Below are 27,373 nucleotides of genomic sequence, written 5' to 3' on the forward strand. Positions count from 1 at the left end.
ACATTGAGTTGCCAGAATTGGATCTTAGAGATCAGCGGGAATTTCATGACATGATATGACTTATGGATGATATATCCTTGAAATCGATGTTGAGGCTGATGGCGTTGATGCTTGTTGTTAGTACTCAAAGCAATGGTTTATGACTAGCAATTACGTCCCCTGCTTTCAACTCAGTTGGTCACGGGATTCCGAGTCCAACACAACATCCGACGTGGTGTAGTGGCTAGCATACCGCGCTTTCAATATGAAGGTCCGCGGCGATCCGGGTTCGACTCCCGGCGCCGGAAGATTTACTTTTTGACTTTTGATTTTGCAAAAAAAATCTTTTTTTTGGGTGTTAGAGTGTTACGCGTTTCCCTGCTCCTTGCAATTCTCTGTCAGGTTGAGAACAGCGCCTATGGCATATCCAATAATTTGTCTGATTATACGCTCTTTTGAGAGGAAACGTAATACTTTGTCCGTGTCCCGAGTCTGTTACTGACGCACATATTGCCCGTACCCGCGGCCTTAACAGGCTTACATGTGACGGTCGGTACGGGTATCTTTGCTGCTGGCCTGTCTCTATAGAAGACTGCGAATCACATCTCGCACATAAAGCGTACGTAATACAAGGGGCGTGTGTTTGCGCGTCCTCTACTCCACTTATCCAGGGGCTTGAAGTTTTTCTTGGTTTTCCCTCGCCGCACATCTTATCCCCAATCGATCAGGAGGAAAAAGGGCCCCTAGTGGTTGAAGCATTGCGCAGGTCGATCACTTTCTTGGCACTGTGTGAAATCCTTGGAAAAGGGCCCCACAGCGAGCGATTCAGGGCGGGCGAGAGGCAACGGGTACCGCTAAAGTTCTATCGCTAGCTGCGAGTAATGGATTTACAGCAAGTAGTAGTATGATCAGACGAGATGCAAACAAGTGAGAAATGCAAGCTGATGGATGACCTGCCTTAGAGGCTGACTGCCTACATGTACATGTCATAGGCCTACAGGGCTGATGGGTACATTTCTTACTCCGTGTCTGCATGACCTGCGTGCATTTTAGCGGGCGTGAGACTTTTGTCGGGGGCAATTGAGGCGCAGCATGTTTTCAATGTCTAAGACGATGGCATCTGTCCGAGTCTCGTGATGCCGGTAGTCGATATCTGACTAGCTCTACTACTTACTGGCAGTACTAGCATTGCAAAGAGGAAGGCGACTACAGAGCTGTTTATGTTGTAGATACCTGCCAATAGAAAAGGCAGCTCTACAGTATATTGAATTGTAGTCCATTTAGAGGCTGATGGTCTACAGTCCCTACCTTGTGAACAGAGCTGGCCCATGACGTCGGCGGGTTTGAATAAAACCCTTCTTCCCACGCGTTCCGGTTGATAAGCGGATCTTGAGCCGTTTTGCGCTCCGGCCTTCGGAATTTACGAGACTTGACAACCGTGTTTTTTCGTGTCCTGTCTTTAACCGCGTTGATAGGGCACACAAGGCTAAGGCTTGTTTGTACGAGTTCCTACTTCAGCTCAGTTGGCGACGCAGCCTTTCCTATTCGAGCTCAGCAGATCTAACAGAGAGGCTGTGCGGTGTCACTCAATTTACAAGTCCCAATACAGTAAAATTCAGTACCTGCATCTATTTCGTATTGAATCCCACAACCCCAGAGTCAACTGCTGCTGCTGCTGCTGCACGACTGCCCGAATACGAAGCGCCATCATTTTGTTGAATGAGGCAGCCAACCAGGCCAAGAAGAGATTGATATCTCCAGCCTTGCCGTAATGAATCAACGAATAGCAGCAGCAACCCTTGTCGTCGCCGAATAGTGGGCAGATCGCTGGCCATCTGCTGGGCAAATCTAAATGGATATGGGGACCGCAGTAGATTGCCTGATGACGATGAAACAAGCCAGACGCGACAGGGGGCTCGTTTGTTTTAGGACGCCGCGATCCACAGCAGCGCATCTACCGGCAGCAGGTGATGAAATTGCTTGGCTCGAAAAGGCGCCCCTCCACGCCTTGCTTGGAAAGATATGGACGTACAGTATCACATCACGTCTGGGCGCTTCAAATGCCCTTTGCACTGGGTTCAGCACCGTAGTAGACGCTTTAGTGGTAAAGTGATACATCAAAGCCTTGCCGCTTGTACCCTCGCCATCCATGCACGTAGCCTCTACCTGTTGGATCCCTCGCCGCGACACCCTCCCCCATGTACCCGCAACCTCAGTCCGTCCATCTTTTTTTAGGTCTCTACCTCCCCGCCCTGTAAGAAAGCCCCTCAGGTACCCGTCACAACCTGTGCTCCAGCCCGGCTAGCGCTCCAGGGCATTGCGCCTCTGTCCAGGCCCGCTGATACCGATGCCGCGCCCTGTAGCCACGCAGCAGCAACCGCTAAAAAGCCCCGGGACGACGCTGGTGAGACACGCATCCCATTCCCCAAGGCTCGCCCACCCCCCCGATCAAGCGCCACACACGGCCCAAGGCCAAAAACAAAAGTCCAATCATCCCATTCGATGCCAGACCTCCTCCAATAAACCCACAAGCCACCAGAAAATACATCCGCGATCGTTCCTTTTTCCCTTCCCTTGCCTTCTTTTTCTCTCTCTCCTTTGTGCGCCAATCATCGCCCGGTCCTTTTTCCTTCTCCCCCTCCCTCTCCTTTAGGACAAACTTCGGCGTTGCGTCTGCGGTGCATTTGCATCTTTGATTTTTTTTTTCCTTGACTTCGAAGCTACCTTCCAGAGACGGAATTGGGATTACGACAGTACAACAGGCATCTGGTACGACATACTAGTAGATAGCGGGACACGAAGCCACTACTCTAGCACAGTCCCTCGACGCTGCTCCTTTACAACGACAAAAAAGCAAAGAACGCCAGCGACAACGACAGCCTCGAAGACGAGCCTCGCGCTTTTGATAGGCCTGACCTGCTCCAACGAAGCTACTCGCAAGCCTTCCCCCGCCGTGGAGTCGCCACAAAGCCTTTAGCCGATCGACCACAAACCGTCTCTGTGACTTTCTTTCTTGCTTCCTCGACAACCTCCATTCGCTACCGTCTGGTCCTTGCGCACGCTCATTTTGTCTCGTTTGCGACTCTCCCCTTGTCCAGGGAGCCGCTGAAGAACGTACTCCGCCGACGCCACACACTCCGTGGCCCTCTCGCGCGCTTCATCATTTGAGAGACCACTCGCTCAGCATGATTGAGGACAAGTACGTTTTCGCTTAGAAGGGGCCTCTTTGGGGGACGAGAGAGGTGCGCTCGTCGTGGGATGCCATTCGCTGACTCCATCGCGTCTAGATACATCGGCCTGGCGTTGGCCATGTCATCGGCCTTGGCCATTGGTACGTCCTCATCCTCTCTGCGATTCTTGCAGCGTGTCATTCTTTTGCTGACGCTCCCATCTCTGCAGGCACCAGTTTCGTCATCACCAAAAAGGTCAGATTCTTTCTCCGGCGACCCATGACGGCTCTCAGCGGCAAACGATGCTCAACCGGCCTAACCGATAGACGAGAACATCTCGGCTGACAATGTGCACAGGGATTATTACAAGCTGAAGAGCGACACGGCTTCGAAGGCGATGGATTTGTATACATGAAAAGCCCCATGTGGTGGGCAGGAATTGCAACTCGTGAGCAACTGGCGCCGATGTCGAATATGAACAGTCACTTTCTAACACCTCTCTGCAGTTGGCATCGGAGAAATCTGCAACTTCGCAGCCTACGCTTTTGCCCCGGCTATCCTGGTGACTCCTCTGGGAGCTCTCAGTGTCCTGATCGGCGCCGTGCTGGGATCCTATTTCCTGGATGAGGAGCTTGGCACGCTGGGAAAGCTGGGCAGTGCTATTTGCCTGATCGGTGCCGTCATCATCGTTTTGCACGCCCCTCCCGACGAGGAAATCGAGACGGTCGATGAAATTCTACAATATGCCATCCAGCCAGGTACGAACGAACAACAAGCCTTGCTCCGAAGCTTGCCTCCCTTTTTTAACATCTTTTGATGTTCCCATTCCCCCCAACTCTTTGGATACTCTGAATTTGGGTCTGATTTGGAAGACTAACTACGACAATGACCAGGTTTCCTGTTGTATGCCTTTGCTGTCGTGGCTTTTGCCGTCTTCATGATCTACCGAATTGCCCCCGTCTATGGCAGGCGAAACGCCCTGATCTACCTGTCCATCTGCTCCACCGTCGGCTCCATCTCTGTCATGTCCGTCAAGGCCTTTGGCATTGCTCTTAAGCTCACATTCGCTGGCCACAACCAATTCTCGCACCCTTCAACCTACGTCTTTATGATTCTCACGACAGTCTGCATCCTAACGCAGATGAACTACTTTAACAAGGCTCTCGCGTCGTTCCCGACCAACATGTAAGTCGAAACCTGCCGGCTGTTTTCTACTTCCCACGTTTTGGTGACTCTCACTAACCATGTCATTAGTGTCAACCCGCTCTACTACGTCACATTCACCACGGCGACACTCTGCGCCTCCTTCATCCTCTTCAGCGGCTTCAACACGACCGACCCTGTCAATACACTTTCATTGCTCTGCGGCTTCCTCGTCACCTTCACTGGAGTGTACTTGCTGAACCTTTCTCGCGGAGATCCTCACGGACAGAGACTGGCTGCGAACCGAGGCGACTTTGATGCTGCCGGCACAGATATGATCTCTGGCTTTCAAACTCGCCGCAGCATGCAATCCCGAAGGAGCGAAAATACCTCGAGGCACAGCCTGAGCAGCTTCCACGGCGATAGACAGGGCCTGATCCGGGCCTACGATGAGGAGGAGGCCGCAGGTTTCGGCCTCACCGACCTCGCCGACAGCGAAGACGACGACCGCCGTCTTAACGGTGCGAACGGCTCCAATGGCATGGTAAACGGCTCGGCAAACGGCAAGAAGCAGTACACCAGCAGTGACATTGAGCTTGAGTCACGAAAGGATGCCGACAGGTAGTTTAGGGAACTCTGTCACTCAACTTTTCTTTTCTATTCTTTTCTATCACAACTATGGAATACATCAGAGAGATATCGAAGTATGATGGATATACACGCAGCCATTGTCACACATCACTTGTGAGATGAACCAAACAGTCAGCCCAGAGTGGCCAACCATATCTGTACATTGCCTTTCAACGCCATTTCTGGAGGGAACAAAAGGGGAAAGTCACGTCTTCACTGACCAGGGAGAGGGATCCTAGCTGCGCTTGCAGGTTTCAGCCACTGCGGCCGCTTTAAAATCCGATAGAGGGAGATATGGAGAATTCATCAGCCCAGGCGGCTTCGAAGTACTTGTTCCTTGTTCTCTTCTGGTTTTCAACACACCTCCCCATTGGTTGTCAAGTTTCCTTTTTTATCGTCTACATCGGGAGCAAAGCTGCAGCATCCGCAGCTAAGTGAAAAGGAGGGGGGGTTTCCGGTTACAAGCTTATTTTTCGTCTCTTTTTGCTATTCTATTCCTCTTAGAGGAGCGGCGTTTGTTTGTTGTTCTGTGCGGGGTGTGGGATAACTTAATTGCTTATTTTCTTTTTATTTTACGGTAAACATGACTGATCGGAAAGGAAACTGGATTTGAAAGCATGCTCCTGTTGTACGATATTTTGGAATCTTTTTTTTTTTTTGGTTAGCATTTTCTTTGGTTGATGCCAAGGTAGAAAAAGAAAGAAATGAAGACAGTGGGCTGTTGTGGCCTTGGGAACAACAAAGAAAAAAAAAGGAGACTGAGAGGCACAGAGGGAAACAAAGAGTTCTCTCAGTATGTTTTTGTTCCTGTGTTGGTGAGATTTGTGGCAAGTGTATTACTATCACTTTTGACTTGTACCAGGAGGCTCTCTGACTGATGCCTTGCAATACCCTTTCTCTTTACTCTTTCAACCCCTTTTTTTGGCTACCTACCTATATATACAAATATATAGATGTATTACGCATACATATACCATTGGTTTACTGTACGAGGCGAGTGACTTGATTTGGTAATGATCCGTTTTTTACTTGGAAGATTTTCAAGTCTCACTTTTTTAATGTATGGCTTAATGTTGTCTACCATGTTTTTAAAAAAACAAGACGAAACCTTTCCATGCCCTTAGCAGATGCAAATGTTCATTGACGCCTAAAGTTTGACCGCCATCCCTTTGCCTTGTGGCTTGATATCATCCACGCTTACACAACAACAAACGTTCCTATCTTTGTTGGTTTCTTCTTTCTCTCTTCATCATGCTCATACAAAAAGAAAAAGAACTCTCCCTCCTTCAACCCATTTTTTACCACCCATCAGCTGCGCCGTCAGCATCCTACTGCTGCTCCTCAGCGGCGGGCTGGGCCTCCTCCTCAGCGGCACCCTCCTGCTCGGCAACTCGCGCATCCTGGCTGGCCTGGGCCTGGGCGGCCTTGGCACCGTAGTCCTGGCTGACGGGCTGGAGAACAGCAGCCTCCTCCTTGGGCTCGATGATGGTGACGGCGTCGGGGAGAGACTTCTGGGGGCCGGCCTTGCCCTCGGGGTCGGAGCCGCGCATGATCTTGACCTTGATACCCAGGACACCCTGTCGGAGCAGGACGTGGCGGGTGGCGCTGTCGATGAAGTCCTTTGCGGGCTGGCCAGAGTGGATCATGAAGCCGTCGGTGAACTTCATGGACTTGGCACGGGCGGCACGGAGCTTGCCGGAGACGACAACCTCGCAGCCCTTGGCGCCGGACTCCATGATGAAGCGCAGGACACCATAGCAGGCACGGCGGACGGCCAGGCCGTTGAGCAGCTTGTAGCGCAGAGACTCGCACTGGGCGACGGCAGAGAGACCGCGGTTCTGGACCTTGGCGGCGTAGAGGGAGACGGAGTTCTCGGGGAACTTGAATCGCTTCTGGATCAGTGAGGTGAGCTCGCGGATGCGGCGGCCCTGCTCGCCGAGGACCTCCTGGGTGTGGGTGGCGCGGACGATGATGTCGGTGACGGTGGGAGTGACGCGGACCTCGACGCCGGAGTAGCCCTCCTCAGCAAGCTCGCGCTGGAAGAACTCGTTGAGCTCGGCGTAGAAGACACCGTCAGCGACGAACTTTCTCCGCTTGGAGCTGGACAAGATTGTTAGTACATGTAGACGTTAAAAAGTGGTGATTATGGTGGTCATGGTGGTGACAGTTCGTTTATCGAGCAGACGGCAATTCGACCCTGGCTCTTCGTTCATATGTCCTTCTTTGTCTGCTCCTCATAGCCAATGCTCTCTGTATGCCTTCCTCCTCTTCCTCTCTCATTCTTTCATCTTCGCAATCCCTCCTCCACGAAGCAAATTGATGCCATCATCACCACCAACGACATAGAAAAAGAGCCAGGGCCGTAACTGCGTGTGTATCGATAATGACGAGGGGCTGTAATCAAAGGACGGCTTTGCACTCACATCTGAGCACCAGGGTGGGACATTTTGAATTATTTTCGAGTCTTGCTGTTGACTAGAAATTCTGTCTTGTTGCAGAGGGGGAGAAAGTTCGCGGGTTTTCCAGAGACGAGGCACTTGGAGGGCTGGGGGGGAGCTTCGCTGGAAAGTGAGTGGCCCTGAGAGCGGTTTGGCGCTTCAATCAATTTTGCCGTTTGTGTGGGTTGAGCCCTAAACCGGGACTTTTTTTTTTATTTTTCTCTAATTTTTTGAGCGAGGAGTACGTACCTGGCACTAGTTCGCGGAATGCTAGCGCGGACTCGTTCCCGCTGTAACGAAGAATCCGGAAAATCAGTTTGGGCGATTTGCCGACGCTGTCCCGCCGTCTGCTTCTTTTCCCCTCTGCCGCTTTTTAGCACTCCACACTGCTGCTCTCCTAGCATCTGATCTGCTATGGTCAAGCCCTGTAGGCCCTTGCTCCAGCGCCATGGCCGCGCCTGACGCTCGCTCGGGCGCCCCCAAGCCAGAGCCCCGCCCCCAGCAACTGCCCCGCCAGCATCGGCCCTGCTGAGCCTGGACCTGTGATGCCGCTTCGAGACCTTCTGACGACGCTCCTCTGCTTATCATCGCCAGTCTCTTTTGCCTTGCATCTCCGGCTCTGGCCACGGTCGACGACTTCCTGGCAATTGCTGTGGCGGTTGCAATGCTCTGCGACGGCGCGGCCTGTTGGTGACTCTCTGCGTTCTGGCGGCATTAAGAAATCAGAGACTCGACGCTCCTCGGCCAAAGCATCGCTTCCTCGCCATCCTTCGATCGATCGTCTTCTTTTTGCCTAGTCACGCAGTCACTGCTGCTCCCAACAAAGCTGAGCTTCTGCACCGCCGTTCGCTGTTTCTGTTGAGTTACTGTGCCACCGCAACTCTTTTCATTTCTCTTTACGACACGATACGCCTTCTTTCTTTATATGATTTATAATTATACAAGCTGTTATATGACGCTTTCGTGACGAGCCCGGCAACCTCCGCTTCAACGTCTACCACAGCTCCTATAGCCTCCAAAGACGGCTGGATTAATCACGATGGAGGCAAAGAAGGTATGTGCTTCTCATGCCGCAGCTCTGCTACTTGCAGCTCTTTGACGAGGCGCGAATCACCTGTCCTGACGTAAGGACCTTTGCAGATTATCGAGCATGTCCAGGGCATCAACGGCGGCCAAACAGCCACCGGCACGCTGACCCTGACCGACTTCCACATGATCTTCAGCGCAGTTATCCCGTCGCCAGCACAGAATGAACAAGAGCCCGCGCAACCGCAAAGGAAGCGGGAGCGATGGATCACGTATCCCATGCTCTCGCACTGCACGTTCCGGCCGACGCCTCCGTCATCCCGTCAGGCCCCGTCGATACGCATCCAATGCCGAGACTTCACTTACATCACCTTCAACTTCACCACTACGGAGATCGCGAGAGAAGCCTACGACCACATCAAGTGCCGCACCTGTAAACTTGGGACCGTTCGGAACCTTTTTGCTTTTAGCCATAAGCCCCCTAAGATGGAGAGAGAGGTCGATGGCTGGAACATCTACGATCCCAAGGCAGAGTTTCGCCGACAAGGCATCAGCGAAAAGCTGCCGGACAAGGGCTGGAGGATCACAAACATCAACCACGACTATAGCTTATGCGATACCTATCCGGCAGTTCTCGTAGTACCATCCAAGATTTCTGATAATGTCCTCAAATATGCCAAGGAGTACCGCTCGAGAAATCGGATCCCGGCTCTCACATATCTCCACCCGGTAAACAACTGCTCCATTACCAGGAGCTCTCAGCCGCTGGCAGGCATCACCCGGAGGACCAATGTTCAAGATGAGAAGCTCGTGGCTGCGTCCTTTTCAGCTCTTACGAATAATGGAAGTGGAAGTTCCGAGGACCCGTCGCCGATGTCGAGCCAGACGGATATGTTCAATAGCACTGTTATGCTGGAGACTCAGCTGTCAGACAAGGAGCGATACGAGGACGAGCTCATTTCCAAGTCCACGGCCATTTACGACGACAAGACAGGCAAGCGGCTCATCTATGGCGCTCAGCAGAACAATCTGATTGTCGATGCCCGCCCCACAATCAATGCCATCTTGAACCAGGCCCAGGGGATGGGCTCGGAACCCATGGACAAGTACAGATTCGCAGAAAAGATTTTCCTGAACATTGACAATATTCATATTATGCGAAGCTCATTGCTCAAGGTGGTCGATGCGCTCAAGGATGCCGACATATCTCCTCTACCCCCCAATCGCGATCTGCTGCAGAATAGCAACTGGCTAAAACATATTCACGACATTCTTGATGGAACCGCTATCATCGCTCGTCAAGTAGGCATCAAGCATTCGCACGTCTTGATCCACTGCTCGGATGGCTGGGATCGTACCAGTCAGCTCAGCGCCCTCGCCCAGATCATGCTGGATCCTTACTACCGCACCATTGATGGGTTCATTGTCCTCATTGAAAAGGACTGGTTGTCGTTTGGATACATGTTTAGGCTGCGTTCCGGCCACCTCAATTCCGAGGACTGGTTCACCATCCAGAAAGACGCATTCGCGGGATTAAAGGTCCAGCCCGGGGAGAATGACGGCCGCAGCGATGCCTTTCAAAATGTCATCAGCGGTGCGAAGCGTCTTTTCAGCTCCAACAAAGATGACGCCGACTTGGCCACCATGGGCGAAACCGCCAGCGGCCAAGTAGTCGACGAAGAAGCCACTGTGCAGAAGATGATCAGTCCAGTCTTCCACCAGTTCCTCGACTGCATGTACCAGCTGCTGCGGCAGAACCCGACGCGCTTTGAGTTCAATGAACGTTTCCTCCGCCGTCTGCTCTATCATTTGCACTCTTGCCAATACGGAACGTTTTTGTACAACTCGGAGAAACAGAGGAAAACTGCAGAGGTGGCGCAGAAGACGGCATCCGTGTGGGACTACTTCCTGTGTCGAAGGCCCGAATTCACGAATCCTGATTACGACCCTACCGTTGATGATCATGTCAAGGGCAAGGAGCGTATCATCTTGCCAAGGCTCAAAGAAATTCGCTGGTGGCATCAGCTTTTCGGCCGGACAGAGGACGAGATGAACGGTGCACTCAACGCTGCCGCCATTGCTGAGAGCGACAGAGAGGCTGCTACCTCAACTTTGAGCTACCCTAGCGTTGTCCAAGCAACAGAGGTTCCAGAGGACCCGGCATCGCGCCCGGCATCGCGATCGGCGTCGTCGGCTCCGAGCCCACAGCCCCCGAGTCTTTCGGCCAGCCAGTCGGTCATTTCACCAACAGAGACTGCGCATGGCATCCTGACTCCTGAAGACAGGCAAGCCGCTCTGCAACACAGCGTGTCTGCGGACGGGATGGGTGCATTCGCCGCTCTTCGCGATGGCATCGCTGGTTTGAACATTAGCAAAGCTGTCATGTCCAATTTCGGACGTGCCGCCGAGCCTGTTCCCGAGCACTCGGCTGCGGCATCCATTTCTCGCGAACAAGAGATGCGAGAGATGACTTAGGACGTCGTGTTTTCGGACCAAGACCCGGCACCTTATGAGATTAAGGTGAAAGCAAACACCGTATATCACCACTATAAACGGCCGCGTACAATCTCAGAACTGACGATTGAGGATCTCGGACGGCCGAGCTTAGATGAGCTAGTTGTCATTCCAAAATTGGACGAGAAAATTGTCACTCCGCCTGATTGCCTTGGTATTAAAGCAGCAATATTGTAGTTTTGCTTTTTTTTTCTCCATTCTTCTTTATATCTTTTTTTTTTCCAATGGGGAGAACAAAGCTGCAACTGGGGGGGCTAAGAAGACTGCAGCGTGAAATAAGCGTTTATCATGGCTACAACGGGTTGACAGGAGTTTTTCATGCGCGATAGAAACTTGGCATACATCTCCTCCCTTTTACGAACATTCAGCTGAAAGGGGCACATGATGGGGCATAATGAATGTCGATGGAAGGACATGGCAGGATGACATTTACTACCAAAAGCGACGTAATCAGATCAGGATATACAAGTTTTCTTACGGATGGCGTGCAGCAGCTGTGTTACTGCATATGAGTACAAAAACCCAGATATATGCGGTATGGACGATAGGCTGGAGTAGAATGTAGAGAGCAGTCTCAGCGATTCTATGGGAAGCGTTTTGTCTCTTTCTCTTTGACTTTTATGACTGCTCCAAGTTTGCAAAGCGTATGATTTGAACAAATTCCAACCCAAGTTTAATAGTTCGACTTTTGAAGCATGTTCACTTTATGTTGTTGTTTGATAGACATTGGAACAATGCTAGTTTTGGACTGTTTTTATTTTGCTATATTGCAGCTAAGATCATCTGAGTGTGATCGGAAGAGATACACACATTCAACTAATAAACAGTGCTTGAAATGTCTAGTGCTTTTTCTTCTTTTAAACAAGTCAAAATCTACTTTATCCCTTGCGTTTCTTTTTACATTTTATCAAAAATCTCGGGCTATCCTTTTTCTCTTCAATGTAGATTATAAGAAGACTTCTAGGTTAATCTCCAATGTACTGACGGGGAATCTGGAAAATATATACGTTAGCGTCACGATTCCTCGTTTATAGCGTAAAGAGGGACAGAGAGAGAGAGAGGAATACCTTAGATCAAACTTTTCTAGCACAGAGGGATGCAGAATGCCAAACTCGCCGATGCGCTGCTCCTTGCCTCCAAGACGGAGATACACCGCCGCGGCGTGGCCGTGGAAAAAGGTGTCCTCGTTGAGCTCCTCGATCCAGTAGCCATCGGGCTTGACGGCAGCGTCCTTGCCTTCGGCGATAAAGTTGGTGCGGAGCATGAGCAGCAAGCGGTCCAGCAGGCCGTGGACGACCTCGAAGCCGCTCGACTTTCCGCACCAGGCGGCGGCAAAGTGGCGCTCGTTGCGGGCTCTCCGCTCCAACTTCTCGTCTTTGAAGACGACGTCAGCGGCCTCGAAGATTTTGATGGGCAGGCTGTGGCCCTTGTTCTCGCGGATAGTCTTGATCAGGCCGGGCAGCAGGGAGGTGCGGACGACCTGGTACTCCAGCGTCTTGGGGTTGGCGAGCCGCACGACGGTGGTGCCATCGTCCTTGCGGTTGAGCCAGGCAAAGTTCTCGTCGTGGCTGCAGAGGGTCAGGGGCATGACCTCGCTCCATCCGGCCATGGCGGCCTCGATGCGCACAATGTCGCTGAGCTTGTTGATGGGCAGAGGGGCGGCGACGGTGGCACCACGGTTGGGAGAGCTGCGAGGCAGCCTGTTGAAGCCGTAGCAGACGGCGACGTCCTCCATAATGTCGGCCTGGTGCAGGACATCGGCACGGGTAGGGGGGATGGCGACCTCCAGCAGGTTGGGGTCTTTGTCCGACGGCCGGGCGACGTAGGCCATCTTAGACAGCAGCTTGCAGAGGCTCTCGCGAGACTCGTTGAGGCCGGTGCAGCTGTTGAGGTAGTCGACCTCGGCGTGGGTGACGCGAGGACGGAGATGGGGGGTGACGCGAGTCTGGTTGTTGTGGTCCGAGATGATCTTGACGGGCTCGACAGTGAAGGGCTCAGCGCAGTACTCGGAGAACATGGTGACCATCATGTCGGTGACAATGTCCAGCTTGGTGATGTCGGTGGCGGTGATCTCAATGAAGACGTTTGTGGTGTTGAGGGTGATTTTGGAGTGGTCGCCGTTGATGATGGGGGGCAGCGAGCAGATGACGCGGTTGGAGTCGAGAATGAGGGGGTATACGGGGGCATCCTTGATGATGTGTAGGTAGCGTCCGAGATGTCGGTCGTTTTCGTAAAAGGTCATGAGGGACTCGCCGGTGAGCTCCTGGGTCTGGTTCAGGGGGACGAACTTGAAGTCCCGCGGAGGCAGGGCCTCGTATGTGAAGGGGCCCTTGATGGTGTCCAGATCGTGGGTTCCGATGGACACCAGTGTTCGCTGACGGGCCAGGTTCTGGTGCAGCTTGTCCTGCAGCGCAATGAAGGACTCGTAGCGGTCCTTGGTGAACTTGATGTTGCGGAGGATGGCGCCAGACACGTAGGGTCGGACCTTTGAGCACTCGGGAGAGACGGTAATGGTCTGGAGGATGCCGTCCTTTGGCTCTACGACTCTGAAGTTGGGGGGCGTGGTGCGGCCCATGAAGATGTTGAGGTTGAGGGCAATGCCCTCGAAGCAGAGCATGTCATATCGGTTCGCGGGGATCTCGATCTTGAGCTGGGGGGGCTCCTGGACGCCGTCGACGATAGGACGCTCCTCGTCCTCGGTGTCCTCGTCGAGCTCGATGCCGAATTCGAAGCAGAGATCCTCAAACTCTGGCTTGGTGAATCTAGAGGGGTGGTGAGACTGTTAGTTGGGCCGCCGTATAGAGATTGGTCATGGTGTTGAATATGTATGTGGATTAAATATCATATGAAGCCAACAAAAGAATTATGGATGGAGTCGTTGACAGAGCAACTTACTTTCGGCCAAGGGCCTCGAAGAGCTTATACTTGTCGACGGAGATGGTCGGCATGGTGGCGAAGGGATTCGATGCTGATTGATGTGCCAGGCAAAGACCGAGATCGTGGGTTGTCGCTCTCTCTGTTTGAGTCACAGGAATTTTTGGGAATGGCGGGGTGATAGCAGCGTTGATAGTGGGATGATGCAGAGGGACTTGGCCATGCTGCGGGAACTGCTAGGGGCGGCCAGGTACCTCACTAACGGGCGAGATTGGGCAGCCGGGTCCTGATATCGGCGGGGTGAGATGCGGTTGCCCGGAACATCGATGCTCCTTGCTCCTCTGCTGATATCATTCAGTGCGGCTCTGCCTGTATTTTGCCCCTAGCAGGCCGTTGTAAGGCTTCGGCGCCCGATTCTGCAAGCACCTGAGGCTCAGTGTTTGCAGGTCTAGATATTTCCCAATTACACGATGAACTATTCATGTTTGTATAATGTGTAAGGGAATTGCTAGGCTGTGCAGCAGAGAGGCAACAGAGGTGGACGAGGGGCAGATATAAAGATTGAACGCAGTAGCAGTTTGTGATAAGCTTGCTGTCATTGTACAGCAGCCGTAGCAACAGTTCTGTAGCATGCTCGAGTGCAAACCCGTATTGTTGCTAGGTGTGACGCATCCTGGCCTTTGTCTGTCAATATGTCTTCATTTCAGCTTTATGCCTTCTGCTGTTACAGGCGTTTCTCATCCAGTGTTCTCCGCTTCGTTTCAACGTCTTCTGGGCACCTGCATGCACCTAAAACTGGAAACGAACATCTGCTGAGAGATATCGACCTGTATTGATCTCATTGGACCTTGGTGCGTACGCCTGCCAAGTACCAGTACAAGCGTGCGCGCACCGCAAAGGGGCAAATTGCACAGCGACGAAATGCCTACAGGGGACAAGCGGGGGCTCGCAATACTTCGTTGGCGGGGCAGCTGCCGTTAGAGTACTAGCAGTGACACCACCATAGCTGCTAACACTGCATAGAGGCCATAGGCGCTGTCGCCCTGCCAAAGCATGTACCTCTGCCTAGCGCCTCTTCCCCCCAGCGGCAGCAGCTCTGCTGTGCTCCAGGCCTTCCTTCAGCGCCGCCAGGTACCCCCTACATGCTCAACTCCTGCTGGCAACTGACACCACACCTTTTAGCTGGGCTCCAACACAGCTGGTTTCTCTCTTCGCATCTTCACCCCTCCTCGCCAATTCCAAGCTTCGCTCTGCACCGCTGCATCTGCGAAGCCTCGCTCTGCCGTCTGGAATCGCCTCAGCCTCGCCTCGTGCCGCTGCTTCTCGTGCTCGCAGGATCCGCCTCTCTAGCGGCAAAGGCGCCCTGTCGCTGCTCAATTCCGCGCAAGATCCATTGCATCACCTCCAATCTCGACCTTGAATCCACCTCGGCCTGAGCCTCAGCCGCAGCCTTCCAGCCAACGCCCACCGCGCCATCGGCCTCGCCTCGTCTGCTTCGCTCGATCGCCGCTTGTCTCCCTCTTCTCTTATCGATATCCGGCCTTGTACAGCATCTGCGGTGCTCCGACGACTCGTTGTGCCCGCTTCAACGCGCCCTTCTCCTTTTCCCCCGCCGCTCGTCTCTGCTTCTCCCTCGTGACACGCCATGGCCGAAGCGACAAACGCCAGCGACGAGCTCTACCCCATCGCCGTGCTCATCGATGAGCTCAAGGTACCTTGTGCCCGACCTCTATTTTCCTTTCCTGCCCTCTGTCCATGTTTTTCTGGCGGCGTGATGCTGATTCCGGGCTCTTTTCCTGCTAGCACGACGATGTCTTGCTCCGACTCAACGCGATCCACCGGCTCTCTACAATTGCTCTTGCCCTCGGCGCCGAGCGGACAAGAGATGAGCTGATTCCCTTTCTCGACGGTCAGTAGCAGTCCGACTCTGCCATAGCCATTTCTGCCACTCTTCGTATTTCCCTTCCCTTTTCGCTCTCGCTAGCTATACGCCGATATAGGCCTTACCTGACATTTTCATCACAGAGTCTGTCGAGGATGAGGACGAAGTCTTGGTTGCTCTGAGCGAGGAGCTTGGCAACTTCATCGAATACGTTGGAGGCCCTTCGTGGGGCCACGTCCTGCTCTCCCCTCTCGAGAACCTCGCCGCCATAGAGGAGCCCGTCGTTCGAGACAAGGTAAGCTTTAAAAGGACAAATGATATGCATACTGACGCTAGTTGGAGCACCTTTTGCTGATGGCGCTTGTCTGAACAATCTAGGCCGTCGAGTCTCTCAACAAGATCTGCGAGGAGCTCTCGCCCCAACAAGTCGAAGAGTTCTTCATTCCCCTCACAATTAGACTCGCCAAGGCGGATTGGTTCACATCCAAGGTTTCCGGATGTGGCCTCTTCACAGCTCCGTACAAGAAAGTCTCTCCTCCCGTCCAGGAGCAGCTCCGTCAACAGTTTGGCCTGCTCGTCCACGACGAGACCCCCATGGTCCGACGTCAAGCCGCGTCCAACCTCGCCAAGTTTGTCAAGGAGATGCCGGCTGCCATTGTTATCGACGAAATGATTCCCCTCTTCCAGCACCTCGTTCAGGACGACCAGGACAGTGTTCGATTACTCACTGTAGAGATTCTCATTGCCATCGCCGAGGGCGTCCCCAAGGAGCAGCAGGCCGGCCACGGAGTCTTGTTGACTTCTCTGCGAAATCTGATAGAGGATAAGAGCTGGAGAGTCAGGTACATGATTGCCGATAGATTTGAAAAGGTCAGCGGTGCTCCCTTGGATCAGAATCCTAGTAACGTCTGCCCCTTTACTAACTTTTCATCCTTCTTAGATCGCCAAGGCAGTCGACGAGGAAGTTCTCAACAGAGACCTGGTGCCTGCATTCGTCAAGCTTCTTAAGGACAATGAGGCGGAGGTGCGGACAGCCATTGCTGGCCAAATTCCCGGATTTTGCAGCCTCATAGACCAGCAGACTCTTCTCAACGACATCATGGGAAGCGTCGAGGACCTTGTCTCGGACACGTCGCAGCACGTGCGCGCTGCATTGGGAACTCAAATCAGTGGCCTGGCCCCGATATTGGGCAAGCAGGAGTATGTGATAATCACTGCGATGAGTGGTAAAATGATGAGCTAATCAAGCGCGATAGGACAATCGACCATCTTCTGCCCATGTTCCTCCAGATGCTCAAGGATGAGTTCCCCGAAGTCAGACTTCACATCATCTCAAAGCTTGAGCTAGTTAACCAAGGTACGAAACTTGAACACGCGTCATGAAATTTGGAAGCATATAAGCTAACAATTAAATAAAAGTCATCGGCATTGAGCCTCTGTCTGTCTCACTGCTGCCAGCCATTGTCAACCTGGCAGAGGACAAGCAGTGGCGCGTGCGTCTCGCCATCATCGAGTACATTCCCCTGCTGGCCAGTCAGCTCGGCGTCAAGTTCTTTGACGAAAAGCTCAGCAACCTGTGCATGGGATGGCTTGGCGACACAGTCTTTTCCATCCGTGAGGCTGCTACGCACAACCTGAAGAAATTGACTGAAGTATTTGGCGTGGAGTGGGCAAGCGAGGCCATCATCCCCAAGGTCATGACCATGGGCAACCACCCGAACTACCTGTACCGAATGACTACCTGCTTTGCCATTTCGGTAAGTTTGACTTGGCATGTTTAATATTGTCTCCCAAAGTGGCTAACCGTGATGTTTCCATGCAGACTCTGGCCTCTGTTGTCAGCATAGATGTCATTTCCAAGTCAATCCTGCCCATGCTGGACAAGATGACTGACGACGACATCCCCAACATCCGATTCAACGTGGCCAAGACCTACTCGGTGCTCATCAACGCCCTGCAGCGTCTGCCCGAGCAGGGCACCCTTTACACAATTGAGAAGCAGGAGACGCCGGCTGAGCAGGCCACGCCCTCGCCCCGGGGCCAAGAGTTGATTCAGCAGCGTATCATCCCGAACCTGACCAAGCTGCAGAAGGATGACGATGTAGATGTCCGGTACTATGCGACGCAGGCGGTAGCTGAGGCAAATGGCACCGGAGCCTCAGGAGGCGGAGAGCCAATGAATACTTCACCATAGATGAGAGAGAAGCCGTAATGAAGCAATGATTTTGTCCGTTACTCTATGCTGCCGCACATTCGACTGTCTTATTGTTGATAATTACCCCTTCTTGTCTTACAACTTTGGACAACTTTTGGCGTGCGAGAGTAGAAGTCGTCCTTTTGACCATCAAACAGGAGAAGAAGAAGAAAAAGCAAGGATTCAGTGAAGAAGAAAAAAAGCGTCAAAATCGAATAAAGACGAGTGAATATTACCAGGGACTTGGAGAAAGCTAAGGATAGGAGAGGAGACAAAAAACGATGGACTGGTGGGTAATGAGTGAGTGATTGGATGGATGGATGGATGGATGGATGAGGTATAGAGGGGGAAGCATCATGTAGATTGGAGGAACTAGCCTCAGATGTATAATGTAGGGTAGGAAGCAACACGCACTGTTTTACATTTTCATGGGGACTCGCCCGGGCTGCTAGTGGTGTGATTGCTGTTTGTTACTTGCTTTGATGCTGAAAACATGTTGTTAGGGTTTGTATCCCATCTAAGGGGTCGATTTGAATTCATAACAGATGCCATATATACAGAGATTCTATTTTCTATTTTCCCTGATGTATGAACTCTGTCTCTCACAGACGCTCTCTCCACATCTCATTCTCCATGGTATCAAAAAACTCCGACTCAATCCCAGATCCTCCCGCTTTAAGACCCGCCATTCCTCTCACTTCCTCCTAAAGCACAACGTACTAATCGTTTGCCCCTTGACCCCCCCAAACGTAAACGTCGGATAATCCACCCTGCCCACAACACTCAACTCCCCATCCGCATCATCAACAAACCACGCCCGCAGCTCGGGCTCGGTCCAGTTGCAGCTCGTGATGAGGAAGATGCCGCCGTGGCTGAGCAGCTGGAGCAGGCGGCGGCGGTAGATTTCGCAAGGGTGCTGCTGCTGTTCTGATGATGTTGTGGAGAGGCTGATGGCGTCAAAGGTGCCTTTGTCGAGGATGATGTCGAAGAGGCGTGAGGGGGAGGGGGTGTGGGATAGGGGAGAGGAGGCGTTTTCTGAGGGAGACGCGGTGAGGGTTAGAGGGCCGTTGAGGAGGTCCCATTCGAGGAAGTTGACTGGTGGTAATGACTCTTCTTCTTCTTCTTCTCTCCTGCTCTCGGCGATATTCTTTGCCAGAGCAACGCTCTGCGCGCTGTAATCTACTCCTAGCATGGCGCCCTCCCAGCCCTCGTCCCTCAGGGCAAACAGCAGCGAGCCATTCCCACAACCGAGATCCAAGAAAGACGCTTCTTGCTGCGATAGACTCTCAGGCAAAACGTCTTGATCGTCTTCGGCGAGGGATTCGAGAAAGGCGACGATGCGGGCCTCTGCGTCGGAGTCGTCGAACCAATTTGTGCCTGTGTCGGAGGGGTTGGCGGCGTGGTTTGTGAGTTCGGTTGTGTAGAGGGAGTCCCAGCTGATTTAGTTGTCAGTTACACGTCTTAGACATATTTTTGCTGGTAATGTTTTCTGCTTACTATTCTTTCGTGCCGAGTTTAGAAGGAGGCAGATACGCCGGTTTATTTGATGATGTCATGTTATATATCTGTGTATATATGGCAGTATAATAAAAAAGAGATTCGGCTGGAATTGCAATGTAGCTGTAAAGAAGTTGAAATTGGGGGTGTAATTGATGATTGATATCAAAAGCTATGATATGGGATGGAGGGGCAGCGAAATTATTCAATTGCTGCCGATGCGGTCGCTGAAAAGGGAAGGCGGTGAGATTGCAAGCATGAGGGGCATTGAAGATGGAAATTGTCTTGTCGAAGAAAATTGGCATTCTATATAGGTAATTTAATTACTACTAGTATTAAGCTGCATTTACATGCAAAAGCCTTGAAAAGTATTACACCAGGATAGTCTTTTTCATTATTTATAAGAGAAGTATCTCTCTCTATGAAGTAATAAATCCACAAGTGCCAAAAAAAGAAAAAAAGAAAAAAAAAAAAAGTAGAGGTCAATGAAAAGATTACACAAACGCCTCCCATGCATGCCCAAGAGCAGAAACAGCCTGCCATCCTGTTCCTCTCCGTCTTTACACACAAGACCATAAACTATAATGAATAGTTTTGTAAGAAACAAAGTGACCTCAATAAGCTGGGTTGTTTTCCACTCCCTTTCCATCAACACCATGCCTGTGTGTGTGTGTATCATCCAAGCAAGTCAAGTCATAAAAAAGGCCCAGTCCCAAAAAAGCAGTTGAAGCAACCATCAACAGAAACAAAAGAAAGAAAGCATCATGGTAGTATATGTATGTATTGAAACAAAAACAAAACAGAAAGCCTCTTGTCGCTCAGTAGAAGCTCTCCACCATGGTGTCCTTCAATGAGGTGTTGATGTTGCTGGGGCCCTGGCCCTCGCCGAGTCGGAAGACGCTCTCGATGACGCTGAGCTCTGTGGAGGTGGTGTCGAGGCCCGTGACGGCCATCCAGTCGTTGACGACCATGCCGGCGCCGACGACGTTGCTGCCCCGGTTGACGGAGCCGGCGACGAGGGGCACCTGCAGCAGGCTGGACAGCTCGTCCTGGTCCTGGATGCTGGTCTTGGGGTGCACGAGGCCGCCCTGGTTGGACAGGCTCATGTAGCTGCCGACCAGCACGTTGTCGGCCACGGTCTGGCGGAAGACCTCGACGCCCAGCACGTCGGCGATGATCTCCTCCGTCTCGCGCTCGAGGTCCGGGTGCACCAGGGCGATGTGGTCGTTGGTCGCAATGACGTTTCCGAGGGCCGACAGGCGCTCCTCGATGCGCTGGATGCGCACCGAGTCGGGCAGCGAGTTGCGCAGGTGCTGCAGCTCCTGGTCCGAGGTGGTCGTGGGCACCAGCAGGCCCTTGCGGTTGCCGGCGGTGAGGCGGCCGATGATGCGCGTGCCAGCAATGGTGGTGCGCACGATGGGGATGACGTCCTGCAGCTCGGCCTCGAAGACACTGCGCGGGTGGTGATGTTAGATTTTTGGTGTTTTGGTGGTTCATGCAGAAGTGCTTCTTTACCTGTAAAAGTTCTCGCTGGCGCCGAGGGCCACCAGGGCGTATGAGTTAGTCAACGTCGCGAAGACGCCAACGCTGCAGAAGAATGCCAGGTTAGTCAAGATATTCAACCCTCTCATAATTTTGTCTTGTGAAAAGCAGCATCGCAGAGAGCATCCGAGAGACATATTCAATCTTCAATGCCTCTGCTCTACCCCTCCCCCACCAAAGCCGCAATGCAGCATCGCAGGACTAAGAAAAATTCAGACAAGAAACATACTCGTTAGAGTTTTCAAACTGCGCGCGAACAGCCATGATGCTAGTATTTCCAACAGTCGTTTCCTGTATAGCCGTAATGGTGAAGAAAAAGAGGGTGAAAAAGAGGTTTGTCGCTTGGTAGATGCAAAGAGCAAAAAAGGCAGCTGATGCAAAGATAGCTTAGCAGGTAACTAATTTTTTTTTCTGCCGGAATGAGGGAAGCGGTGGGGAGAGACGGTGGTTTATCAGCACCTCTTTAAGTACCTACCTGCTTAGTAGATCAGATCAGGTTGCTTCCAGCGATGACTCTCAGCGGAGCACCCGCTAAAGCCGCTGCTAGGAATCAGCCTCTCCAGATCCGCCTGCTAGTCCCCAGCCTCAATCTCATTTTGATCTCAGAGCGGCCTTCCATCTCGTCACACTAGAGCAAAATGAAGAATTGATAAATGAAGAAAAAAAAAAAAAAAGAAAAAAAATTTAATTAACAAAGAGTCACAGCTAATCTCCTCAAAAAGAAACAAATCCGTCTCCCATATCCAGTTTAGCTGTTCAAAATGCGCCTCCCCCCCCAAAAGCAAGGATGCCAAATCACGCCCTCGATTTTATGACTCAGTGACCAGGGTCTGCTGCTGTGGCTGTTTAGCTGCAAGGAAAGATACATATGCTTCTCCGCTAATTTACGTGCAGCACGCTTGTACCCCGTGTGACTCAGTCCCACGAAACCTCAAGAGCAACCAAGTGCTGGAATCGTGCATTGCCACTGACGCAGGGTCCTGCGATGACTCTTTTCTTAAAAATCTTTAACAAACATTCAATTTCAATCGAAAAGGGGGAATAAGATATGCAAGATTAGAAAGTTGACAGAGAAAAGGCCTTTCCACGTAAGGCTGACAAGCTTGGCAGCATTAAGCTGTGCAACTATCACCATAAGTAGTACTACTAGTCACCAATAACCAAAGAGCAAAGAGCAGTCACACATAGCAATCATGTCTCTCATTCTACTCTAATAGCCTCTCAGGACCGTCCGTCTAACTTTATGCTTTTTTTCCCTTCATCATCCTCAGACGGCCGCCAAGTAAGTCTACAAAAAAGACAAGCCTCCCTATCCTCCCGTCGTCATCTCTCATCCAATGAAAGGGAAAAATGCTCCCAGTCACCGTTTCACATAACTTCCATGAGATAGAGTAAAATAAAGAGAAGAAGAAAATATGTGCTCCTCATAACCATCGACAATGCCAGCAAGAGAGCAGCATATGAATTATAGAAGAGAAAAAAAGAAAAGGGGAAGGGGATCAAAATATGATGGGATATCCATTCGATGCCTGCCTCGGTATGGAAAAGGAAAGAAACGAGAAAAAAGGAAAAATGATTCAATCACAAGTATCCTCCGCTACATCGCCCATACTGGTGCCTTCACCAAGACTTGCCGGCCTCTTACTTCGAGAGCCACAAATCCTGCAAACCGCACCCGACTTGCATCTTTGGCGAAGCCTAGTTGTAGATTATCTTGTCAGTTAAAATGTCCCAAAATTGGTGTGATGGCCCCGATACGGGGGAGTAGAAAATGTAACCTACCAGCTTTGCTCGAGTCTCCACTGCTGCTACTCTTGTCCTTGTCCGCGTCGCTATCTGGCTTGCTAGACTCTCCCTCCTTCTGGCCGTCCAGGGGGGGCAACGGCGTCTTTTCAACGTCCATCACGCCGGCCTGCAGCACGTCGCCCGGCAGCGGATACTGGATGGTGACGTCGCGGCTCTCTCGGGGCATGTTGGCCGCAATGCCGACAGCGAGCTCCATAATCATCGAGGTACTGCCGTCAACCCCGGCCGGTGGCGGCTCGATCAGGAACTGATACAGGTGAGCGGTCAGATTCGTCTGCGTCTTAGTAATTAATGATGCTCGGTTGTCGGCCGCCGCTGAGGAGCTCAGCTTCTGCTGCAGGCCGTCCAGCGTCGCCATTCGCCAGTTGACTACCTTGGTGGTCAAGGCATCAAACTCTTCCTGGCTGTGCATGGTGTACGCATTGCCCCGGATGTTGAGTTCAATTTCCTTGAGCTGGGCGCTAAGGGCCGCGTCTAGGTCTGGGTGGAAGCACTTGTTGAAGACTTCGTCCACAATCCACTTGGTAATGACGGCTCTGCCAACTGCCGTCATCTCCTGCTTTCCTGTCTTGAGGGCGTCGGGGCTGACATAATTCTCCAGCCACTGCGGCAGGCGTCGCCAGTCCTTGCGGATGTTGAATGCTAGATTGTTGATGGCGCCATTCAGTCGGTTGAATCGGTTGACATACTCGTTGTCGTCCAACGCGGTGCGCGACTGCGACATGCGTTGATTGGCGACGGCATTCTGCAGATGCTCAACTTGGCCGTTGAGCTGTTCGATCTGAGACTTGCCATCAAAATAAAGGCGCTTGACGTTTTTGTACTTTGTGACTGTTTGTATTTCAAGGTTACTTGTGGTTAGCCAGCATGAACAAGACACATACAGCGTGTGAGGCGACAGGGGCAGATACAGGGGCGGAAGACTTACGCAGTTCCTTAAAGGCTTTATCAGATTCGGTACTGTCACGCTCGTGGGTAGAAGGCTGAGGGCTATTCCGGCCTTGGTCGCCAGTCGCTGCTTCGTATCGCGGAGGAGCACCGGCAGCAGCAGCGCCAGCGCCGGCTGCAGCACCAGAGGCAGCGGCTGCGCCGCCGGTTGAGCTGGCAGGCTGTTGGCCGGGCTGAAGAGATGCGCCGGGCGCGTTCAGGTTGTTTGAGTTTGTGTGCGTGTGACGATATCCCGGCGGCGCTCCAGGCAGGGCCTTTTCAGCATCGGCCGGCCGGCGATTCGTCGGTACGCCTCCTCCTCCAGGCGGTGCCATGGCGGGCTGCGAGATTTGCTGTTGGTTTGCGGGCTGTGAGGGCGGCAGGGCAACGTTGGAGGCTTGGTCGTGAGCCTGCGGCACTGAGTAGTGGATCGCAGGAGACGGCTGCTGGTTCAACGATCGCTGGTCAGAGTCGGGGGCTGGAGACTCGCGCGACAGCTGGGATACGGTTTCCGGGTTCTGCTGCTGTTGCGGTCCCGTGACTAGATGCGTGGTGACGATGCGCGGATCGGTGGTTTGTTGATACTGATCTTGCGGTGAGTTTGTGTTGCTGTAATACTGCTGGGACGTTGAAGGTGGGGGCGGCAGCTGCTGATCGTAAGCGGCCTGCTGTTGTTGCTGTTGCTGAGGATCGTATCGAAGCTGCTGCTGCTGCTGCTGTTGCTGAAGCTGCTGTTGGTGATGCTGCAGCTGCAGGGATTCCTGTGATGAGAGCACGTGAGGTTGAGGTTGAGGCTGCAGCTGAGATGGCGAGTTCTGATGCTGGGAAATGCTCGGTGAGGGGTGGTGAAGTGCAGAAGGAGGGGGCGCGTGGTAGACGGCGTCGTCGTAGGGCGATGCGATGTCGTCTGGGGCGCCAATTCCGCGTGCTGTGTTGATGGGGGGCACCGAGTGTCGTGGGTCGATTCGCAGATCGGGTTGTTGCTGATGCTGCTGCTGCAGGTCGTGATACTGGTCTGCAGCGTAGTACTCTTCAGCCTCGCCCACTCCTTGCAGCGGCGACGTCTGGTGCACGGACGAGCTGGGCGTGTGCGAGTGCCAATCGCGGTCTGACACGGCAAGGCCAGTCTTGAGGTTTGGCGGCGGCTGCTGCTGCTGCTGCTGGCTAAGCGTGCTGACTCTCTTGGACGGCCTGCGGGCGAGTCCGACGGTGTTATCGTAAGACGCTGACGATGAGGGGTTCTGCTGATCACGGTGGCTGTCGTGGCCACGGCCGGAGAAGAGGCCCTTGATGATCTTTTGGGCGGAGCGCTTCTTGGACGTGGCAGAGGCCTGGCCAGCAGCCTGAGGTTGCTGTTGCTGTTGTTGCTGGTTCTGGTGATAGCCGGGCTGGTCGTGCAGCGACGTCTGCGAGATGTTTAGCAGATTGTGGAGGCTGTAGCGCTGGCTCTGACGGGCCCCGGCGGTGGAGGTGGAGGAAGAAGCGGAGTCGAAGTCGCCGGGCTGCTGAAACTGCTGCTGAGGTTGATGGCCTTGCTGTTGTTGTTGTTGCTGCTGTAGTTGTTGTTGCGATAACTGCTGCTGTTGAGGAGGTTGCTTCTGCAGCTTGTTTTGTTGAGGCGGCGGTGGTGGAAGCGTCTGCTGCAGCTGTTGTTGTTGTTGTTGATGTTGTTGTAGCTGTTGCTGTTGAGGCGGTAGGGGACCCCCCTGCTGGAGCTGCTGGAAGTGCTGGTGCTGGTGCTGCTGTAACTGGTGCTGCTGGAGCTGGCGCTCGTCATAAGCGGGCACTGCCACGGCGGGGTTCTGGCTCTGAAACAGCTGGGCGTGAGACGGCGGCGGTCCTCCAGATGACAGCCTGGGCTGCTGCTGCTGCTGATTATGCTGCTGCTGGAATTGAAGCTGCTGTTGCTGCTGATTGAGCTGTTGGTTATGCTGCTGCTGAAGCACAAACGACTCGCTGGAGCTCAGCGCGGAGGAAGAGCCCGTGGGCAAGGCTGACTGCGCGCGCAAATCTGCCTCAGCGTTCGTCGTCGTCGTCGTCGCACCTGGACCCGGGCCGCTGCCAGCTGGACTTGGACTTGCACCTCCAACCGCCGCTGGGCCTGGCGCTGCTCTTGTACTCGCCGTCGTGCTGCTGAGGCCCGACCCGGCGCCGACCTGCTGCTGCTGCTGCTGTGGCGCCTCGGCCGCAATCGCGTGCTGCGACCGGTTGCTGTGCTTGCCCAGGCGACCGAAGCTGGGCATCCTCGAACCACGAGAAGGTTTTGGCTGGGGGAGGTTTATTTTTGGCGATGAGCTGGCCCGGCACGTCTACCTACTAGGTAAGGTAGTCTGAAAGGGGTGGTGTGGGCTGTGGACGTGGACGGACTGGCTCTCAGTCAACGCCAACAACTCCAACTATACTATACCAGAAACCTTCTGCAGGTGACAATGAAACTCAATGTACCTGCTAGCACCCGGCAAAGCTAACAAGGCTCTGGTCTGAACTGAGTCCTTTTTTTCCCGCTGATGGATGCACCTAGTTTCCCGGTTTTTTGCACTTACTTGTGCTGCTGCAATGCTATGTCTTTCCCGCGGGCCAGATCCCGAGGCTTAGACAAACGCAGTGCGAGCCGCTGCGGGGAGTGAGGCTGTGTTGGAAAAAAAAAACTGGACAAGTCCACGGGTAGATGCAATGCAGTAGTGTTGCGGTGCGTCTCGGGAAGCGCAAGGCTGTGTTGAGCAGAAACGGTGAGACGACAAAAACAGCAAAGCCCACACGAGAAACCGTGGCTTCTCCTCCTTTTCTTGCTGATCAAAGGTGACAATACGACGTCTTGTTTTGTTTTCTTTTTTCTCGTGGCCAATGCCCGAGTTGCAGCGAGACAAAAGTAGACGCCAGATATGCAGCCCTCCCCGCGGGATTGTGCACGGCGTGCGCTGCGTGATTGGACGCCAGAAAGAGCTCGACAATGGGGTTACCAGAAAGCGATTAGTACTGTAAGAGGAAGAGAAGAGAGAAACGCGAGGGAGAGCAAAAGCGGTCTCTTGAGGAGCTCAGCTTGGCCTGCACTGGCTTTAACAGGCTGTAATCCTCGCTGCTATCCAGAAGCCCTTGGCCAAGAGGCTCTTCACAGGGCTGAAACCGGTGTGTCTAGGCTGGTCTTGTCCATAACTTTCTACCTGCCGCCCAATGGCAAAAGACAGAAAAGCCCTCGTACTGGGCTGTCAACGCCCACGCAGGCATCCGAAGCTGCCAGTGAACGAGCTGCGAATCGAATCCACACGAGAGCCGCAAGCACCTGGACTTCGGGCGAGGCTTGCCCAGGTGGGACAAGCTCGACTGGTGGGATTGAGATGGATGCGCCAAGGGCCCTCTGCGGTGGATCTGCGAGTTATTATTAGAATGCGGCATGCCCTGTGGTTCTGGTGATTGGACACACATCAGCTGCTGCTGTAGATGTACATATATCCTGTTTTTTGTTGTATTTCTTCCCTTCTTTCAGCTGCACATGGAAGAGCGGATGGATCAATTCATCAACTAGCAATTGTTCAGCTTGTCTCGTCTGATTAAACCTCCGCTTACTTGCACCCATTTACCCGGGGAACATTGCTGCCCTCTAGTCCTCCTACACGTATTACCTACCAGCAGTAAGTAAGTACTAGTAATCAAATAAACACTACGTACCAGAGAGCTTGTCATCGACACTCGTCTAGGAGCATGCAGGGACCTGATTAAGCCATACGGCCCGATTGACAACCTTGAAGTAATC

At 52.9% G+C, this 27,373-nt stretch overlaps 8 protein-coding genes across 8 annotated transcripts; 3 read left to right on the top strand and 5 right to left on the bottom strand.

Moving 5' to 3' along the window:
* Nucleotides 1-3,164: 3,164 nt before the first annotated feature.
* Nucleotides 3,165-4,917, top strand: TGAM01_v205697 (hypothetical protein; the record flags this gene model as incomplete). The annotated part of the gene is made up of 7 exons (XM_018801016.1): nucleotides 3,165-3,178; nucleotides 3,267-3,310; nucleotides 3,379-3,404; nucleotides 3,507-3,597; nucleotides 3,656-3,907; nucleotides 4,043-4,334; nucleotides 4,404-4,917. The coding sequence occupies 7 exons, from the start codon at nucleotides 3,165-3,167 to the stop codon at nucleotides 4,915-4,917; spliced, it is 1,233 nt and encodes a 410-aa protein (XP_018665848.1).
* A 1,333-nt stretch (nucleotides 4,918-6,250) lies between these two features.
* On the bottom strand, nucleotides 6,251-7,368 carry TGAM01_v205698 (40S ribosomal protein S3; the record flags this gene model as incomplete). Its single annotated transcript, XM_018801015.1, has 2 exons — nucleotides 6,251-7,022; nucleotides 7,346-7,368. 2 exons carry the CDS (start codon nucleotides 7,366-7,368, stop codon nucleotides 6,251-6,253), a joined length of 795 nt encoding a protein of 264 aa, XP_018665847.1.
* Nucleotides 7,369-8,399: 1,031 nt separating this feature from the next.
* TGAM01_v205699 (hypothetical protein) lies at nucleotides 8,400-10,861 on the top strand (the record flags this gene model as incomplete). Its single annotated transcript, XM_018801014.1, has 2 exons — nucleotides 8,400-8,414; nucleotides 8,501-10,861. The coding sequence occupies 2 exons, from the start codon at nucleotides 8,400-8,402 to the stop codon at nucleotides 10,859-10,861; spliced, it is 2,376 nt and encodes a 791-aa protein (XP_018665846.1).
* Nucleotides 10,862-11,846: 985 nt separating this feature from the next.
* On the bottom strand, nucleotides 11,847-13,848 carry TGAM01_v205700 (phenylalanyl-tRNA synthetase beta chain; the record flags this gene model as incomplete). The annotated part of the gene is made up of 3 exons (XM_018801013.2): nucleotides 11,847-11,892; nucleotides 11,968-13,662; nucleotides 13,796-13,848. 3 exons carry the CDS (start codon nucleotides 13,846-13,848, stop codon nucleotides 11,847-11,849), a joined length of 1,794 nt encoding a protein of 597 aa, XP_018665845.1.
* A 1,571-nt stretch (nucleotides 13,849-15,419) lies between these two features.
* TGAM01_v205701 (protein phosphatase PP2A regulatory subunit A) lies at nucleotides 15,420-16,664 on the top strand (the record flags this gene model as incomplete). Its single annotated transcript, XM_024549687.1, has 4 exons — nucleotides 15,420-15,485; nucleotides 15,578-15,683; nucleotides 15,800-15,951; nucleotides 16,035-16,664. 4 exons carry the CDS (start codon nucleotides 15,420-15,422, stop codon nucleotides 16,662-16,664), a joined length of 954 nt encoding a protein of 317 aa, XP_024405545.1.
* Nucleotides 16,665-18,544: 1,880 nt separating this feature from the next.
* Nucleotides 18,545-19,406, bottom strand: TGAM01_v205702 (hypothetical protein; the record flags this gene model as incomplete). The annotated part of the gene is made up of 2 exons (XM_018801010.1): nucleotides 18,545-19,286; nucleotides 19,348-19,406. The coding sequence occupies 2 exons, from the start codon at nucleotides 19,404-19,406 to the stop codon at nucleotides 18,545-18,547; spliced, it is 801 nt and encodes a 266-aa protein (XP_018665842.1).
* Nucleotides 19,407-20,165: 759 nt separating this feature from the next.
* On the bottom strand, nucleotides 20,166-21,153 carry TGAM01_v205703 (eukaryotic translation initiation factor 6; the record flags this gene model as incomplete). The annotated part of the gene is made up of 3 exons (XM_018801009.1): nucleotides 20,166-20,799; nucleotides 20,863-20,934; nucleotides 21,119-21,153. The coding sequence occupies 3 exons, from the start codon at nucleotides 21,151-21,153 to the stop codon at nucleotides 20,166-20,168; spliced, it is 741 nt and encodes a 246-aa protein (XP_018665841.1).
* A 1,333-nt stretch (nucleotides 21,154-22,486) lies between these two features.
* On the bottom strand, nucleotides 22,487-27,303 carry TGAM01_v205704 (hypothetical protein; the record flags this gene model as incomplete). The annotated part of the gene is made up of 7 exons (XM_024549688.1): nucleotides 22,487-22,587; nucleotides 22,672-23,526; nucleotides 23,624-24,032; nucleotides 24,570-25,028; nucleotides 26,822-26,977; nucleotides 27,201-27,242; nucleotides 27,289-27,303. 7 exons carry the CDS (start codon nucleotides 27,301-27,303, stop codon nucleotides 22,487-22,489), a joined length of 2,037 nt encoding a protein of 678 aa, XP_024405546.1.
* Between the last annotated feature and the right edge of the window lie 70 nt (nucleotides 27,304-27,373).

The sequence above is a fragment of the Trichoderma gamsii genome (genome assembly GCF_001481775.2).
Source record: "Trichoderma gamsii strain T6085 chromosome Unknown Scaffold_18.2, whole genome shotgun sequence".
Classification (NCBI taxonomy): Eukaryota; Fungi; Ascomycota; class Sordariomycetes; order Hypocreales; family Hypocreaceae; genus Trichoderma; species Trichoderma gamsii.